Below are 19,689 nucleotides of genomic sequence, written 5' to 3'. Positions count from 1 at the left end.
GCTGGTATTCCTTTCTAAGAGACTACTTCTGCCAGAACTGTGCTCCCGACACACGCACACTGTGAACTATAGGCCTATTGTCTGACGAGTGATTGCTTCTCTCTTCTTCTTCAAGTCTTGTTTTTAACTGCTGAGCTGATAGCTGAGAGAGAGATGAAGCAGGGACCCCCCACTACATATTGTATACAATTGAATTGTGTTGCAGATGAACCTTTTTCATAGGCGTCATAGATAGCTTCTTGCGTACAGTCGTGTTCATGTCGATGTGTATTTTCAGACCACTTAAACCCCCAATGCTTGGTCTGCTCTTTGATATGCTCTCCCCTCTACACCAAACCTCTTTGCCGAAAATAGCAGATCTACAAGCTCACAACGCCTCGCGCTGCGAGGCGTTGTGAGCTTGTAGATCTGCTATTTTCGGCTAATGTTACCCTCAGAATAGTGATTCTAGGGTTCAAGTGGTTAATGTAGAAAATTAAGAAAATCCTATCACAGAAAGATTTGAGGATCCCCTAGGGGTCCCCGGACCCCCTTGTTGAAGACTCCTGTGATAGATCCTGCACATGGATGCTTGCTCTGGGGAGAAATCTTGACCGGATGGTAAATTTTTTTTTTGTGTCCAACCAGAAACAGGACCGTGCCAAAAGTTGTAGTGTCCAACCTAAGACACAGGGATCTGAATGTCTCAATAGAAGAGCAGGGAGACCAAATACAACCACCCCCAATTGTATAAAGTTGCATTGTATTAACATACTCTACCACACACATTGGACAAAAATAAAACTTTATTCACAAAAACATTACATAATGTTGTTATGTGGGACCACCCTTACGGGTCTGTAACTCTCAAGAGTCAAATCAAATTGTTAAATTAACATGGAGATTTTACAGTGAAGGCTGAGAACCAGTGTTCTAGGCCGAATCGTTGAACACTCCATAGGGGAAGTTGACGGGTAGCCTGGAATTTAGCCTGATTCGCTACGTTCGTCTTTTTCTCACTTCGCTACTCAGTCTGGCCAGCTAGGGTCCTATTTGACTCGTATTTCCAGGACGTAGGCAAGTCAGGAAGTGACTCGAATTTTACATTGGATAATGGCCCCCCCCCCCCCCCCTACAGACCAATCAGAAGTTGTTTTCACTCGTGTGGGCCCGGAGATAGAAGGCTTTCCAGACTGTGAAGCGAAGTGAGAAAGAAAAAAAAAAACGCGAACGTAGCAAACAGGCTGGATCCAGTGTTGCCAGATTCTGTGAGAGAAACAAGCAACCAGGTCTTGGAAAACCAGCCCAAAAGAAGGCGACTATGGGCCACATGAGCAACATATACATCAGCTATTTGAAAATAGCCGATCTACAAGCTCACAACGCGTCACATCGCGACGCGTTGTGAGCTTGTAGATCGGCTATTTTCAAATACAATCTTGCGGGGAAATTATAATAAGCAGATCTGGCAACCCTGGCCGGATCCCAGGCTAGTTGACTTGACGGGCGCCGCGGCTCTCTCTAGGCCGCGTCGTTGAACACGCCGTGCGTTCCGTAGGGAATGTTGACGGGCACCTCGGCTCGGCCCAGCTCTGTGAAGGTCTTTGCATCCAGAACCAGCAGGAAGGAGCTGTTGTTCTAAAGGACAGAAACACAAAAAAACATACACATTTAATCACTTGAAACCGAGCGTCCATATTCAGGGAAGGAACATTAGCCAGAATATTTTCAGACCACTTAAACCCCCAATGCTTGGTCTGCTTTTTTTTCCCTCTCTACACCAAACCTCTTTTTCCGAAAATAGCCTACAAGCTCACAACGCCTCGCAGCGCGAGGCGTTGTGAGCTTGTAGATCTGCTATTTTTTGGCTAATGTTCCCCTCAGAATAATAGGGATGCTAGGGTTCAAGTGGTTACATTTGGCAAATGTTTTGTCCAACCAGAAACAGGACTGTGTCAAAGGCTGAATTGTGTCCAGCCTATAAGACATAGGGATCTGAATGTCTGAATAGAAGACCAGGGAGACCAAAAACAACCACCCCAATTGTAGTAAGTTACATTGTATTAACATACTCTACCACACAGATTGGACAAATTGGGCATTGGACATTTAGATCGTGGCAAAGGTCATGTCTCCCCTAGACCAGTGGTTCTCAAACTTTATCATGTCCAGGACCCCCAAATTGACACTTACTGTACTAGCCCGCGGAACCCCATTTGAAAAGATATGCCAGGGACCCCCATAAGAGAAGATTATTTTTTACGGCTCTAGCAGTGATTCTCAACCATTTTAATTTCAAGGACCCCCAGTTTGACATGCATAAGGCCACGGACCCCCATTTAATGGCATTTGTATCTCTGGGACCCCAATTCATATTGTAAAATTAATGTTAATTTAACTCTGAGAGTGTACAAATGGAACCAAATGGAACCAAATGGACCCGTTACGGTCCATTTGGTTCCATTTGTACACTCTCAGAGTTACAGACCCATAAGGGTCCATTTGGTTCCTATCCATCAATTAGCTGGGGACCCCCTGGAACCCCCTCAAGTACCCCTGGGGGTCCCCGGACCCCACTTTGAGAACCCCACTGCCCTAGACACAGGATCATCATCTGACACAAATTTTGACCTGATGGTCAAGATTCAATGCATCCCCTGAGCAAGCAGGCTATTGGCTCAAAATGTCAGCACTTGTGCAGGAAACCGTATTCAAATCCGGGGGGTAGAAGAGGAAAGTGCCATAGTGCTGCTTTTAGTAAAAGTAGCACTATCAGCTCCCTTGTCGTGCTAATGATGGGTGCTGCACACCGCCCAGCTATTTGTTGTCCTCTTTCTTTATGCATATTTTATATGCCAGTGACTTTCATGCACACATTCTCCCACAGACGGTCGTGTCTTGAGTCAGATGTATCTCGTTTGCCCTGTCCTTTGGCAAAGTGTAATAATAAAGTATACATCAGTGGTTCTCAAAAGTGTGGTCTTTGATGGGGTTCCAGGCGGTCCCCATCAAAAATGTGTTTAACCACGTACAATTTTCAATTTACAATTCAGGCATTTAGCAGAATCTCTTAATCCGGAGTGATTTACAGTAAGCCAGGTAAACACAAGGTAATACATCAAATGCATAGAAATAGTAATCTAGTGATCATAGGTAAACCAATAACCTAGCATCAGTCTAAACCAGGGGTCTTCAACAGGGGGTCCGGGACCCCTAGGGGGTCCTCAGAGTTACTACAGGGGGTCCGCCAAATCTTTGTGTGCTATGATTTTTTTTTTTACCTTAACAACTTGAACCCTAGCATCCCTTTTTCTGAGAGGAACTTTAGCCAAAACTAGCAGATCTACAGGCTCACAACGCCTCGCGCTGCGAGGCGTTGTGAGCTTGTAGATCGGCTATTTTTGGCAAAGAGTTATAGGTGTAGAGGGAAAAAAGAGCAGCAAAAGTTTATCTGAAACACACTTTTATACAATATAGAGGGGGTCCTGCTTCATCTCTCTCTCAGCTAGTATAGTGGGTCCTTGGCCTGAAAACGTTGAAGACCCATGGTCTAAACCTTATAATATTGAAAAATATTTAGTCTGTACATTGAAACTATACACACTATAGGATGCCAGGTCAACAAATGAACCTGGCGTCTGTCTACATAACATGCTATCTAAGTTACATTTTAACCTTTGCATAAGCCTGCAAGGTCGTCGAGGAGAGGGCAAGCACTACGGAATTATTCAAACATTTAAAGACAAAGCTAAAATAGCAGAATGCACAAGCTCACGATCCATCCCGTTGTGAGCTCGAAGATCGGCTATTTTTGTTACTTTTGTGCGATATCTGTCATACAACAAAGTATAAAATAGAGCATTAATTCATGAAAAAAAACTTAAAATGATTAAATATGGAGATACAAGGTTTCTTTCCGACGGCTGTGTTATTTTTGCTTATTAATTTTAATTAATACACTTTTGGCTTGCACAGGGGTAAAGTTCCTGCCAACCAAGGTGGTGCCAAATCATACATTTCTCTTGGCATTCTTACTTTTGTGTTACTTTCACTATAACACCTTCAGATGAAGAGCAAAAGATTAAGGAGGAGGAATAATATTAACATAATGCATTAAAATAAGAATGCTGTTGCATTCCTGATCCGATATCATACTATAATTCTAGTAACCTCTGTCCGTTTGTAGTGGGAGTAAGTTCTCCTCAGTGGCTGGACCAATTGCTCTGATTTTGCACACAGCCATTGACCATTACCATCTGAACTTAACTGTGCAGCCCGTTTTTCAATTTCATCAAATCTCAGCTTATTAGCGTTTTTGTGTCAAACACTGTCGCCATGGTTACGGGGCTGCCCAGCTATGGGACGAACTGCCTCCCGGGTTGCCAGATCATGTGCGCATATCCCCCCGCGGATGCGTCGACCGGGTATGGTCTAGTTTAATTAATTGAAATAAATAGGAGGCCTATCTGAACCCATTTAGACCGGGAAAGTATCTGTGTCATTTTAGATTTCTTTGGGTGTTCAAAAATAGCAGATATACAAGCTCATAGCGCGGCACCGAGTGCCGCGCTATGAGCTTGTAGATCTGCTATTTTTGAAAAATTGTGAAAATGTGTGCAAATCTTTGAATATACATTTTTTAAAAAGCCAACATTTGTAAAATATTTTGTTCCAGGGACCCCCAGAAAGAAAGATTTGAGTTAAAAATGTTGTTTCAAAAAAAGATATGTTCAACGATTTGCACAAAATGTTCAATGTTCACACACTGTGCCTACGTCACATTGTCTTTGACTAGGCAACATAAAATGGCCTTTAGGTCACAATTTATTTCATAATGTATAAGTGTGTGGGATTGCGATTTGTTTTACTGACCTGTCTGGGTGTGATGATGACAGACATGACCACTCCGTCATCCTCCTCGGTGGCGTTGGGCGCCGCCACAAACACCGGCTCGGACGGGTAGAGTCCCGGGTATTTCCAGTACTGGAGAGAGGAGACAATGGGGCAGTGTTGATTTCGTCGACTAAAAACTATGATGAAAATGTTTCGTCGACTCCCTTTTTTCACTGACGAAAAACTGAATAAAAACTAAGCTATGGTGACTAAAACTGGTGACCATAATGATGACAAGTCCTTTTATGTTTGGTTGCACTCGGGTGTTGCGACGTGTTGTGAGCTTGCAGATCAGCTATTTTCAGTATGCAACCAAGTGTAAAATCAGCCATTACGACGCCATCAAGGCACCGCCAACATACATTTTAGTCGACTAAGGTCGACTATAATCTTATGATATTTAGTCGACTAAAACTGGACAAAAAGTAAAATATTTCAGGTGACTCTAAATGGAATTGTATTAAAAAGACTATGACTAAAACTAAATAAAAAATTGCTGTCAAAATCAACACTGCAATGGGATTGTGAAACAAGTTCGCACATATTTCATTTTAAATCACTTCTGGGATAATTATTCCCAGAAGCACCCCAGGCAGTTTTTTAAGTTGCTTAATTCCATATTCAGAGAGGTATATGTTCCTTTTATCAGGCACGTCCCCTTCCTAACCCCATTTATAACTACAAACTCCATTTTAACCATGTTAGACACATTGGAAACACACGTCCTTTGTTCTGATGACTGATATTGTTATTTTAATGTGTGAGGCGGACGTGTTTTTTCAATTACTTACTTCATTCATTTATTTCATTTTCAAAAGAAATGAATAAATGAAAAAAGTAAATGAAAAAAGTAATTGAAAAAACACGACCCCCCTGATATTACTGACTGATATTAAAAAGACAATATCAGTCACCAGAACAAAGGACGTGTGTTTTTTATGAGTTTAACATGGTTAAAATGGAGTTTGAAGTTACAATGGGTTTATATAATTTAATCGAGCAATTTATAAACTAGATTAGATGGGGGAAAAAAACATATCTGTGAAATACCCCTCTAAGTAACAGTAGCAATACCCCAATATATATATATTTATATACAGGGGCGTTGTTACGCGGGGGCTTTGGTGGCTATAGCCACCAATGTTTGATCCAAAGCCACCAATAATTATATATCTATAACCCTAACCCTACCCCTAACCCTAAAACCGAAATAAAGTAACAAAAAAGGGGAAAAAGGTACCCAAACCCACGCGCGTGGATGTGTCCGTTGCCTGGGGGGCTAAGCCCCCAACCTAGTAGAGACCTAGCAACGCGTCTGAGTGTATATGTATGTATGTATGTATGTATGTATGTATGTATGTATGTGTGTATGTATGTATGTGTGTATGTGTGTATGTGTGTATGTATGTATATATATGTATATATAACACTTCATATTGTAGCTTCTGGTCTGGTCTTGGAGAAAAACCTGTCGTGAGCATGTAGAATATAAAATAGGGCTTAAGTGGTTAATGTATGATTTGTATTAATAATATAAAGTAACTAGTAAGTAAAGCTGTCAAATAAGTGCAATGGAGGAGGCTACCTCAGAGATGTAGTGGAGTAGAAGTACACCATATTGAAAAATTGACATTTCGAGATTTCAGATCACTTTTTATACTTATGTGTGACGCTGTAGTATGATCAAACAGGACATTAATTTACGAAAAAACACATCTACTAAAAATTGGGTGAACTATCCCTTTAAGGTTTCTTTGGTGCGTTGCGGACCTTAAGCTCCTTGGTGTGGGTGTCCATCTTGAGCAGGGAGTCGCTGAAGACGTGTCCGAAGCCGCAGGCGTAGTAGTAGCGGTAGGGCCGGCCGTTGTGCTTCTCGTAGTTGATGTGAGGGAACTCGCAGCCTCCCAGCTTACACAGCTCCTCGTCATACAGCTCCTCGTGGGTCAAGAGCACCTGGTGGGACGCAAAGCACAGCAGAGCGAAGACTAGGACTTTACACAGGGTGTATAGGAGAGGAACTTCCCCCGTGTTGTTACCAACAGTTTCATTGATCTGATCTGTGTTATGGGTCGCAAGTAAATATCGTATTTTTTTTCGTTTTCTACATTCACAAAAATATATATACGGTGTATATTATTCAAAATATTTAAAGTTTAAACAAAAAAGGTCACAACTTTTAAGGGTCCATTTGGTCAAATTTACACTGAGAATGGGATCCCAGATATATATATTACTACTAACAAGTAATAGTTCACTACTAACAAGTAATAATTCAAACTTTTACTTGAGTAAAGGGTACAAATTAATGTAATGGCATAAAAAAAAAAAGTAATCATGCACACGTTTTGAAGATATTGGCAGATTTAACGGTTACAGTGTGTTGCAAACTGCATTTGAACCATGCTAGATTAATTCACAACACACGTTCCTGCTTTTGGTGACTGATATTGTCCTAATCTAATGCGTGAAGGGGCTGTGTTTTTTCAATTACCTTTTTCATTGTATTTATTTATTTATTTATTATTTCTTTTTTCCACCCCAATTTTCAACATGGCCCCCTCCCTCACGCATTAGAAGGACAACATGAGTCACCATCAGAGCCAGGCATGTACTGTATACGTATTTTCAGTGAATCTAACATGGTTAAAATTGATTAATATGGTTTGTATAGGAAGGGGACATGTCTGATAAAACGCATATCAAATGTCTAGATATTGAATCAAGCCACTTAAAAACCGTCTGGTGTTGTTGCACACAAAAGCCTGCAGTATAGACGTTAATTAACACGACTCCAGAAGTGTTAGCACTTAACCCGTTAAGACCGGGAACGCATCTGTGTCATTTTAAGATGTATTTGGCTATTCAAAAAGATGTATTCTGCTATCATAGCGAGTGCCGCGCTATGAGCTTGTATATCTGCTATTTTTTTTTTGCAAATCCTTTTTAATAAATATATTTTAAAGCGAACATTTCTACATATCTAAAACATGTTTTCTAAATCCTAACAGTATGTTGCTATATCAGTGATGCTCCAATTTTTCCATGTCGCATTCTGCATCAAGGACCCCCAGAAGTAAATGTATGTGGCCACAAACCCCCATCTCATCTCAAAATACTCTGTATACTGTTACAAGTAAAAGTCCGGAAATAAAAAGGTACTTGAATAAAAGTACAACGGTATTGGTATCAAAATGCACTTAATGTACCAAAAGTAGAACATAGTCATTATGCAGAATGTCCCATTTCAGAGGTTTTCAAATCTTTTGAAAATAACCAATCTACAAGCTCACAATGCATTGCATCGTTACACATTGTGAGCTTGTAGATCGGCTATTTTCAAATGGCCGAAATGAATGTAGGGCTGAAGTGGTTAATGTATGTTTTGTAATAATAATCCAAATCTAAAAAGTAACTAGCAACTAAAGTTTTCTTGTAGTGGAGTAAAAGTACAATATTTGTAGTGAGATGTAGTGGAGTAGAAGTAAAAGTACTGAAAATTGGAAATACTCCAGTAAAGTAAGAGTACCTCAAAATTGTACTTAAGTACAATACTTGAGTAAATGTACATAGTTAGTTACTTTACACCACTGGCTTATTAGCATTGTGTAAACAAACAGCTGTGACAGGAAGTAGAACGGAAGTGGTTCTAACCATAGAGTTAAGGTTCTAACGCATGCTCGACTGGTCTATCTGGCACTCAGCGTGGTCACACTGCCACCTAGCCACCTGGCATGCACACTACAGCGCTTTCAATCACTTTGGACTTAAACGCAGAATAAAAGGTGAGAAGCAACGCAATGCAACGGCACTTTGTCATTTTCTCTGTTCTGATCGTTACTGCGTTAACTAAGTGGTCTAAGTGTTTTAAAGTGAAAAGGCCTTTATTAAGACGTGTGTCCACCAGCACATGAACACATAAAGTGGCTCTTCACTCTGGAATGAAGTCACCCTGCATGGTAGCCATGACAACCAAAGCATCACCTTCTCTTTCATCCACACGTGCGTCACACCTCTGTGCCAGAAGAAATAATCGTGGAACTGACTGTGTGTGTGTGTGTGTGTGTGTGTGTGTGTGTGTGTGTGTGTGTGTGTACATTTTAAATATAGACAATTGTGAGGACCATTTTCCTGGTCCTCACAACATAAATGTTTTTGTTTATGGTGAAAAAATGAAATTTGTGGTGTTACATTTACTAATAGGACAACATTCACTTTAGGGTTATAGGAGGATTAGGCATTTTGAGGTTAGGTTCAGGCCGGGTTTGGGGGTTTGAGTTTCCCCTTTTTCATACAGAAAAACTGCTCATATAGATCTATTAGCTATTTACAACATTGGTTCTCAAAGTGGGGTCCGGGGACCCCCAGGGGTACTTGAGGGGGTTCCAGGGGGTCCCCAGCTACATGATGGATAGGAACCAAATGGACCTTTATGAGTCTGTAACTCTGAGAGTGTCCAAATGGAACCAAATGGACCCGTTAGGGTCCATTTGGTTCCATTTGTACACTCTCAGAGTTAAATTAACATTGATTTTACAATATAAATTGGGGTCCCAGAGATATAAATGCCATTAAATGGGGGTCCGTAGCCTAATGCATGTCAAACTGGGGGTCCTTGAAATTAAAATGGTTGACAATCACTGCTAGAGCCGTAAAAATCGTTTCTTATGGGGGGTCCCTGGCATATCTTTTCAAATGGGGGTCCGCGGGCTAATAAGTGTCAATTTAGGGGTCCTTGACATGAAAAAGTTTGAGAACCACTGATTTACAATGCCGTCCTAAAACATTGATGTCCTCACAAGTAGGCTTTAGCATTACAAATGTGTGCGTGTGCGCGTGTGTGTGTGTGTGTGTGTGTGTGTGTGTGTGTGCATGCGTGCGTGTAAGAGCCTTTCACGGTGGATCGGTTAGAATAGAGGACATGGCCAGTTCAATGGCAGTTGTTGCTTGACATGGCGGCACACGTCAAAGTCACCCCCCCCCCCCCACACCCCCCACCTTGCAGCTCCGAAGGCGTCAAAATTGCCGTCTTTTGTGTAAAATCCCATCAGTGCATTTATCAAGGTGCATAATTGCGTGGAATAAGCGGATAGCATTGACTGGATTCAGCCTGATTGCAGTCTATCACTGTGTCACCCCCCCTATCTGTGAGGTGGAGACCAGTGTGTGTCTGACTCATAGCGTGTACTATGCCATTGTGTAACGATGTACACATTATGTACACAATAATACAATCAGTGGTGGAAGTGGTTTTTCTTCACTTAAAGGTATAGGGTAAGTCAGAGCCATATAAGGAGAGTTGTGTCACCTCCGTTCACGTCATGGGGCCAGTGGTAATATAACAATACTCTGTTACAAGTAAAAGTCCTGTATTCATAATTTGACTTGAGTAAAAGTAAAAAAAAACACAAATAATTACAGTATCAAAGTAAAAGTAGTCAAATTTCTTTTGAAATTGGTCAAACGTTTGGCTAATTTCGAATAGCCTTAAAACGGGGTATTTACTATATTTTTTTGTATTAATTATCTGATACAAGAACTAGTAAAATACACACATCACTTGGTTGAGGCGCTGGGTTGGAAAAGATCATGAAAGAAAGAAGAAGAAAGAAGAAACCCTCACAGCACTCATCTGCTCCAATCTAATTTAATGAGCCACGGCTCTTGAAAAGGTCAAACCGATGACCTTCGACCCGATGAAGAGCCTTGGCTCGAAACGATGCCATTAAATGACATTGTGGAGCAGATGAGTGCTGTGCGGCTTTATTCTTTCATGTATTAATTAACTCAAATCTGCAAAGTAACTAGTCACTAATTAAAGCTCTCAACATAATTGTAAGTAGAGTAAAAAGTACATTGTTTGCCTCTGAGATGTATTGGAGTAGTAGCCTGGGATCAATACCTTTTTCGGGTGTGTGATCCGGTCGGGATTAACCCTGTATGCCTCACCCCCAAATAACTCCTGGTGTGATCAAGGGCATTGTAATTTTAGGGCCTACCAAATAAAATCCTTGATGCGGCGTAGTTTAACTTATTTTTAAAATACAAAATAAACATAAATGTGAGTGTACTTTCCGGAGACTATTTAGACTAGTCTACCTTTGTAATCGATTCAGCATTTACTTTTTTTTTTTTGGCGTGGCCTAGATCAGTGGTTCTCAAACTTTTTCATGTCAAGGACCCCCAAATTGAGACTTATTAGCCCGCGGACCCCCATTTCAAAAGATATGCCAGGGACCCCCATAAGAGGAGATTTTTTACGGCTCTAGCAGTGATTCTCAACCATTTCAATTTCAAGGACCCCCAGTTTGACATGCATTAGGGCTACAGACCCCCATTTAATGGCATTTCTATCACTTGGATCGCAATTTATATTGTAAAATCTACATCAATTTAACTCTGAGAGTGTACAAATGGAACCAAATGGACCCTAACGGGTCCATTTGGTTCCATTTGTACACTCTCAAGTTTCAGACCCATAAGGGTCCATTTGGTGCCTAATCTATCATTTAGCTGGGGACCCCCTGGAACTCCCTCAAGGACCCCTGGGGGTCCCCGGACCCCACTTTGAGAACCAATGGCCTAGACCGGATCACACGGGCCATTTCATAACGAATACCAGGCTTTCCTCCAAGGTGGAAAGACTGATGATGTGAGGTTAGTGGAGTAGAAGTTCCAAGTAAAAAATCTCAAGTAAAGTAAAAGCACCTCCAATTTGAACTCAAGCACAGACAGAGACGATCTAATCGTCCCCGCTTCTGTCAGGTGGAAACCTCATTATGTCCAAAACTATTACTTTTCAGGATTCAAATTCAAAAACCGCAAAAGTAGCAGATTGACGATCTGCTACTTTTGATACTTTTGTCTGACGCTGTAGTATGATCAAGTAGAGGCGTTCATTTACGAAAAAAACACAAAAAGTTAAAATGTGGATTTGCCTGACGGCAACGAAATGTAATGATATCTCAGATTGACATAGCGTTTTTCTGAGCACCCATGAGAAAACAACAAATACAAACTACTTCACATGGGGGAAAACACTAAGACTAAGGAATAAGAACAATAAAAACAGTGGAAAGAAGTAAACGCGATATTGAATAGTTTTTGGCTACTACGGTTTTGAAGGATTGGAGGGTGGGGGGCACTGTGTACTGTAGGTACTGTAGGTTCAGTAGGTACTGCAGGTACAATCCTTACCTCTCCAGGTGCGGTCTTCACAGCGGTGGCCTTGAGGTAAGGCAGAGTGATGAGGTTCTGGTCCAGGGGCGTGGCCTCGTCCACGTTGAGTGGCAGGGCATATCTCCGCGGGAGGTTTCTGCACAACGCGTTGTAAAACTGAAACAGGAAATGACAAATGAGCCGCACGTTAACACGTTGAGTGCCATTGACGTCATGTGACGTCTTTTAAAATTAAAACGCTTCAGTGCCATTGACATCATTTGGTTTTCAATTATTACAATAGAGGGCGCTCTTCCACAACCTGTGTACAGAGTACACCCGGAAATCACGTGATAAAAAAAAAGATTCCAGCTGGTCCGGTCTAATGTTATATGTGTTTGTGGTCCCTCACCTTGTCCATCTCCTCCCCTTGGGGTCTCCTCAGGTTCTCCAGGGTGAAGTCAGCGATGACCTCGCCGTCGTCCCCGCAGCACATGTCCATGACCAGCACGCCGTTGTCCTCGTAGGCGTTGATCTGATGCAGCGCGAACATGGGCGCCCCGAGGTACTTCACCTTACTGATCTGTGATAGGCCACACACACACACACACACACACACACACACACACACACACACACACACACACACACACACACACACACACACACACACACACACACACACACACACACACACACACACACGTTTGTATTACTATACTTGTGAGGCCTTCAGCATAGATAGATAGATATATACTTTATTAACCCATTCAATCCGGGAACGCATCTGTCATTTTAGATGTCTTTAGCTGTTCAAAAATAGCAGATCTAGAAGCTCATAGCGCAGCACCGAGTGCCGCACTATGATTACATTACAGTCATTTAGAAGGACCACTAAGCGACGAGGCAACCAGTCGCCCCGAGGCGGCAGACCGAAGTGGTCGGGCAGGGGTGTAAGCCTCGACCATAGCCCGGAGATAAGAAGGAGCTGTTTGTTCCTTTCACTGCCCTATAGGCTAGCACCAGGGTTTTAAAATGGATGCATCTTGTATATCTGCTATTTTTGATAAATCGTGAACATTTGGGCATATTTGAATATGTAGTTTTTTTTAAGCGAACATTTGTTCAATATTTTGTTCCAGGGACCTCCGAGAAGCAAAGATTTGAGTAACAAATGTTCGCTTTAAAATGTATATATTCAAAGTTTTGCACACATTTTCATGATTTAAAAAATAAATAGCAGATCTACAGTACAAGCTCATAGCGTGGTACTCGGTGCCGCTTTGTCTTATACTCCTTGTTAGTATACTCTTTGTATACTTTTTGTATACTCTTTGTATACTTTGTGTTAGTATAGGCTTCTCTTTGTAGGTCGGCTATTTTGGGCACGCCACACCGTGGGGCGACAAAGCGTGAATGGGGCTAAACTGGGTCAGGAGGATATCACACTTGTCAGTAAATGTCAGGACAAAACCAGAAAGGTTACCTGAGCGTTTTGAAAGACAACGGGCGCCAACGCAGAACACAGAAAAAGGAAGTGCACCTATTTTTTGAAATGTCACATGGAGTCTGTTGTGACCTGCATGGCCAAGAAGAAATTGCTTTAGCTTTTGATATTGGCAAGGTGAAATGTGTGTGTGTGTGTGTGTGCGTGTGCGTGTGCGTGTGCGTGTGCACGTGCGTGTGTGCGTGCGCATGTGTGTGTGTGTACGTGTGCTTTTTAATGACATTATCGTCCCGTTTAACGACATTAATGTCACATTTCTCTTTGACTTCACTTTGGAGGAGAATCACATGCGCAGCGGAGCCCCCACTGCTCTAATTCATTTTCCTACTTTCCCATTGTTAAAAGTTATATACTGTGTGTGTGTGTGTGTCTGTGTGTGTTGGTGTGTTTGTGTGTGTGTGTGTGTGTGTGTGTGTGTGTGTGTGTGTGTGTGTGTGTGTGTGTGTGTGTGTGTGTGTGTAGCCTACAGTATGTGTTGCTGTCAGGCAGAAACCCTGTATCTTCAGATTTCAACTTATTTTTGCTTAGCATTTTACCCTCTTTCTCCAATATTAGTCGTTGTGCCAATTGGTTCCTCCACACACCCATATGTGTGTGTTGTATCCTACTGGCTCACCTGCCAGTGAGGAGGAGCCCCCACCGTGAGGACGCGGCTACCTCCGTCCTACTCCTCCCGCCCAACACTCCCTGCTGACAGGCTCCGCCCCCCAGCCCGTAGGAGTACGTGCGGTGACAAATATCACCTCCCCCCTCCGCCCCGGCTTCCCTCCCCCGAACACGGGACGTATAGACTAGGATTCGAACCCCTTGCCTCCGCGGTCGTGGGCCTCAGGTACTATACCACAGCGCCACCCGAGTGCCCCCCTATATTTCAACTTTTTATGTTTTTTCGTAAATGAATACCCTAACGTCGTCAAAAGTAGTGAATATAGCTGATCAACAAGCTCACAGCGCGTCGCACGCGTTGTGAGCTTGTAGATCTGCTATTTTCACCTGAGTTTTTTTTTATTTAATCATAAAAAGGAACGTTTTATTTTAGAAAGGTAAGGCTTCCACCCAACATTGACGATATATAAAATGTACGGTGTAATGAGCTGAAGAGTGTTGAATGTACAGTAACAGAGTGTGACTCCATCAAACTAAATGAAGGGAGAAAAAAACCCTCACCTCGTTGGCCAACCCCAGAACAGATTAGCTTGCAGCTTTCCTCTCTTTATGTTTTTTAACACTTGTGATTATTCAGCATCTGAGTGAAAACATGGCCTCCCTCCAACAGATGCAGTATATATAGTACCCCACCTGTTAACTACTGTCCACCTGCTGTTTTAGGTATCTCATTATAGACCAGAATGTTCAATAATAAGTTTGTAGATTGGCTGTTTGTGAGGAATAGCGAAAATGTGCTCTGATTCTTTACTAGCGTTCCAGTGGTTGAGGCTTAATAACTTTGAATGCTGGCATCCCTATTCTGGGGGGAACATTTAGCCAGAAATAGCAGATCTACAAGCTTAGCTTGTATCGGCTATTTTCAGCAAAGATTTGGTGAGGGGGAAAAAGAGTGGGTTAAAGGACAACCTTGTTTGTTTTATTAGTTTGTAATGATAATAATTAAAAGACGGGTGTTAAAACATTTTAATGTATTGCTTTCTATGGAAACGGTGGCACTGATGAAAAGACGGAGGCGGAGCTGGAGGTGGCATAACTGAGAATGCTACGATTCTCATTAGGAGTGACAAGATCAGAAATGATGACATTATAGGCAGCAGGGGTCTTCAGCGTTTTTTTTTTCAGGCCAAGGACCCCCTAGCGCATTGGTTCTCAAACTTTTTCATCTCAAGGACCCCCAAGTTGACACGTATTAGCCCGCGGACCCCCATTTGAAAAGATATGCCAAGGACCCCCATAAGAGAAGATTTTTACGGCTCTAGCAGTGATTTTCAACCATTTTAATTTCAAGGACCCCCAGTTTGACATGCATTTAGGCTATGGACCCCATTTAATGGCATTTCTATCTCTGGGACCCCCATTTCTATAGTAAAATCAATGTTAATTTAACTCTGAGAGTGTATAAATCCATTTGGGTCCATTTGGTTCCATTTGTACACTCTCAGAGTTACAGACCCATAAGGGTCCATTTGGTTCCTAACTATGATTTAGCTGGGGACCCCCTGGAACTCTCAAGGACCCCTGGGGGTCCCCGGACCCCACTTTGAGAACCAATGCCCTAGCGGAGAGGGAGATGAAGCAGGGTGTTCGAATCCATCGCGGTGCATCCGGCTTTGTTTACCGTTTATACGAACATAATTGGCCCGTGTTTGGGGGAGGGAAACCGGGAGGGGGGAGGACGGTGATAATGTGTCACTGCACGTACAGTACTCCTACGGGTTGGGGGGGGGCGCACCTGTCAGCAGGGAGTGTTGGGGGTGGGAGGAGTAGGACGAAGGCAGATGAGTCAGTAGGACATAGCAGCGACTGTGACAACACACAGAAATGTGTGTCGGGGAGGAATTAATTGGCATAACGACCATGGCCAGATTAACACCCCTGGGGGGCCCTGGGCACTGCAGCTCCAGAGATCAGTCCAGTACGTGTGTGTGTGTGTGTGTGTGTGTGTGTGTGTGTGTGTGTGTGTGTGTGTGTGTGTGTGTGTGTGTGTGTGTGTGTGTGTGTGTGTGTGTGTGTGTGTGTGTGTGTGTGTGTGTGTGTGTGTGAGAGAGTCCAGTGATCCCATAGCTCGGAGGGAACGGTGTGATTTACATGATTATCCGGCACTGATGATAACGACTACATTGGGAGGAAAAAGAGGGTAAAAAGAAAAGAGGTATAGGCTACAGCAGGGTCAGCTATATGATGTGAACGTATATACCTTTCCGGTGTGCCTGTTGACCAGGTGGAAGATGGTCTGGGTGTTGGGCTCCCAGACCATCATCTTGTTCCAGCCCTTGCCCTGCACTCGTAACAGCAACGCCTTCAGCATGTCCATCTTGATGGCCTGTTCCACGAACACTATGTAGTTCTCTGACATGACTGCAGGGGAGAGAGAGAGAGAGAGAGAGAGAGAACACACACACACACACACACACACACACACACACACACACACACACACACACACACACACACACACACACACACACACACACACACACACACACACACACACACACACACACACACACAGACCAGAGGGAACGTGGAGGTTACACACACATGTACGCACATACTGTATTGTGTTGATGAGTATAGCCTCTGGGTAGGAAGACAGACATTTACTATACTTGTGAGGACATACACATTTTGAGACGGTCGCTTCATAAATGCCTTTTTTACCACCACTATTTTGTCACTCTAGTCTGAGTTTAATTGCTTGCTGGTGGTGTCGCATGCACCCAAAATAGCATTGCATAGTAAGTGTACACACACACACACACACACACACACACACACACACACACACACACACACACACACACACACACACACACACACACACACACACACACACACACACACACATACACACACACACACACACACACACACACGGACGGAGGTACACTGCACATTTGCATATATATTATATTTTATACATGGTCTTTTTATTCTGTTACTGATTGTGTTTGAGCCGATTTACTTCTGTTTTGATAAGTGCTTTATAAATACATTTTACTATTATAGTACTTTATTATTACAGTACCACACACACACACACACACACACACACACACACACACACACACACACACACACACACACACACACACACACACACACACACACACACACACACACACACACACACACAGAGTAGCCTATGTAGACTCACATCTACATATATATTATATTTTATACAGGTCATGGTGATTTGATTCTGCTGCTGATTTTGCTTTATTTTACTGTGTTTACTTTGATGAGTGCTTTAAAAAATAAATGTTATTATATTATTTATTATACAGTCAGCCAAAACCTAGTCTTTACATGATTCAACTTGTTCTTTCTTTGTTTGTAAATGAATGCCCTCCTTCATGACTATAGTGACACACAAAAGTAGCAAAAAGGCAATTTTTTGCTATTTTTGAAAATACATTTTAAATTGGTTTAACTGTCTGTGGGTTAAATAATAACCACATTGGATTCATTGGAACAGGTTTTTTTCTTCCATTTCCTGAAAATATTAGGTTTTCACCCAACTTTTTATGTTGTAAATTAACGCCCTACCATAGTGTCGTGCAAAAGTCGTGAAAATAGCCGATCTACAAGTTCACAATGCATCGCAATGCGGCACGTTGTGAGCTTGAAGATCGTTTTGTTTCACTATATTACTTTTCATAATAATAATATAAATTAACTTTTTTTTGTTTCCCACCCGACATGGACCATTATGTACAGTAACACTCACATAATGTGTATTTGAACAGGAATCGCTGACGAGGCAGCTGTACTGTACACCACAGTATACTGTGTCTATGTTTAGACATGTGATTGGACGGCTAAACTAATTACAGTTGTATTCTATTGGTCTGACTGGCTGTTCAGCAACAAACAGGTTGCACCATGGGAGATTTGTTTGGTGCCAGACAGTCTGACGGTACATTATATAGACCACGATGGTCTGGTCTGGCACAGCATAACACAGCAGGGGGGGGGGGACAGGGGTGGGAGGTAAATAAGTATATTTACTGGAGGGTAAATCTCCAGTTGCCCTCTCCCACAATAAGAAGACAATTTACAATTTAGGACATTTAGCAGATGCTCAAAACACAATAAATAGGCACTGAGGCACTACACTGTCTCTCTGCATTCTACAGTATGTATGAGTTACACATACATACTGTAGAGCAGTGGTTCTCCACCTTTTCATGCAGTGACCCCCCCAAAATAATCATATTTGAACTGGGGACCCCCCACCCTGACATGCACTTGGAATTGTGTAGGAGTTGGGGCATTACAATTTTGGTTCCACAGATAAATATTGTGAAAATAGCCGATCTACAAGCTCACAACGCCTCGCAAAGCGAGGCGTTGTGAGCTTGTAGATCTGCTATTTTCACAATGTCTGCCTCTTTCTTATATTAATTGACAGTTTTTATAGTATTGTTTGTTGATTACTTTTGATGCAGTAGACTCTTTCTTTTCTTTCTTCTTGAGGTATTAAAAAGGTCTTAAAAGTCCTTAAATTGTCACACTGCTGTCATCTGGGGACCCGCCAAAATCATGTGGCGACCCCCCTGGGGGTCCCGACCCACAGGTTGAGAACCACTGCTGTAGAATGCAGAGACAGTGTAGTGCCTCAGTAAACTAGGATCACAGGTTACAACCTCACTATGGAACTTAGTTTTTAATGAATACAATGTAATTTTGTCCAATATGTATGGTAGAGTATGTTAATACAATGTAACATATACAATTGGGGTGATGTTGCCATGAGAAAAAAACAAAACAATATACAACCTATTTATAATGATATGGGTTGATTTAGCTTTATGGTTGGTACACTATGGAAATGTTCTACTGGTCAAAGAATCCCTTGTACCAGAGGGTTATTTAAAGGAACTGGGGTTGATTATACAGGTATTGCAGAGGTGAAAACAGGTGTATGTCTCTGTGTGTAATAACACAAAAAAAGGCGATTTGAGTTTAACATAAATCAAATACCTTAAAAAAAGCAACAAAAAGTTAAAAATTAACTCAAATAAACCCAATAAAACAATTAACTGGTAGACAGTCGCAAGAGGGCTAAACAAACAACATTATTTCCATGTAAGTGACAGCGTCACAGCTTATGTGTTGCCTTACTTATTAATATTTGTATCTTTGGATACCGCCACTGTCAGCGCGAGTGAGAAACGGAACTGATTCGAGCGCCTATAATAATGTGCGCCATGCACGCACTTAAGCATTATATTAAAGGTTACATACACTTTCTCCTCCTCTAAGCCCTGACCCTGTGAACCCAACGTGATAACGTAGCGCCTCCACCTTCCTATTGATTGTCACTCATTAATTCCACTGTGCTCACACACACACACACACACACACACACACAGGAGGAGCGGTGAGTCAGAGGAGATGAAGGAGAGAGAGCAGGCAGAATGAAAGAGAGAGAAACACATTAAAGTATTAAAGGCCTTTTATATAAAGGACCCTGAGGGGAG

General features: G+C 42.2%; 1 protein-coding gene across 1 annotated transcript in view; it reads right to left on the bottom strand.

Annotated features, from left to right (window-relative positions):
- Window positions 1–1,500: 1,500 nt before the first annotated feature.
- Window positions 1,501–19,689, bottom strand: part of bco2l (beta-carotene 15, 15-dioxygenase 2, like) — a gene marked incomplete at both ends in the record, with an annotated part of 49,975 nt that continues 31,786 nt past the window's right edge. Inside the window, 6 exons of the mRNA XM_084054178.1 lie at window positions 1,501–1,617; window positions 4,852–4,962; window positions 6,643–6,825; window positions 12,067–12,204; window positions 12,440–12,610; window positions 16,401–16,561. Of these exons, the coding sequence (XP_083910304.1) occupies window positions 1,501–1,617; window positions 4,852–4,962; window positions 6,643–6,825; window positions 12,067–12,204; window positions 12,440–12,610; window positions 16,401–16,561 (881 nt within the window). The remainder of the gene's footprint in view (window positions 1,618–4,851; window positions 4,963–6,642; window positions 6,826–12,066; window positions 12,205–12,439; window positions 12,611–16,400; window positions 16,562–19,689) is intronic.

The sequence above is a fragment of the Gymnoscopelus microlampas genome, assembly GCF_963454915.1.
Source record: "Gymnoscopelus microlampas genome assembly, chromosome: 4".
NCBI lineage: Eukaryota > Metazoa > Chordata > Actinopteri > Myctophiformes > Myctophidae > Gymnoscopelus > Gymnoscopelus microlampas.
The sequence above is the reverse complement of the archived record's forward strand: the minus strand, read 5'-3'. Positions and strand labels throughout refer to the sequence as shown.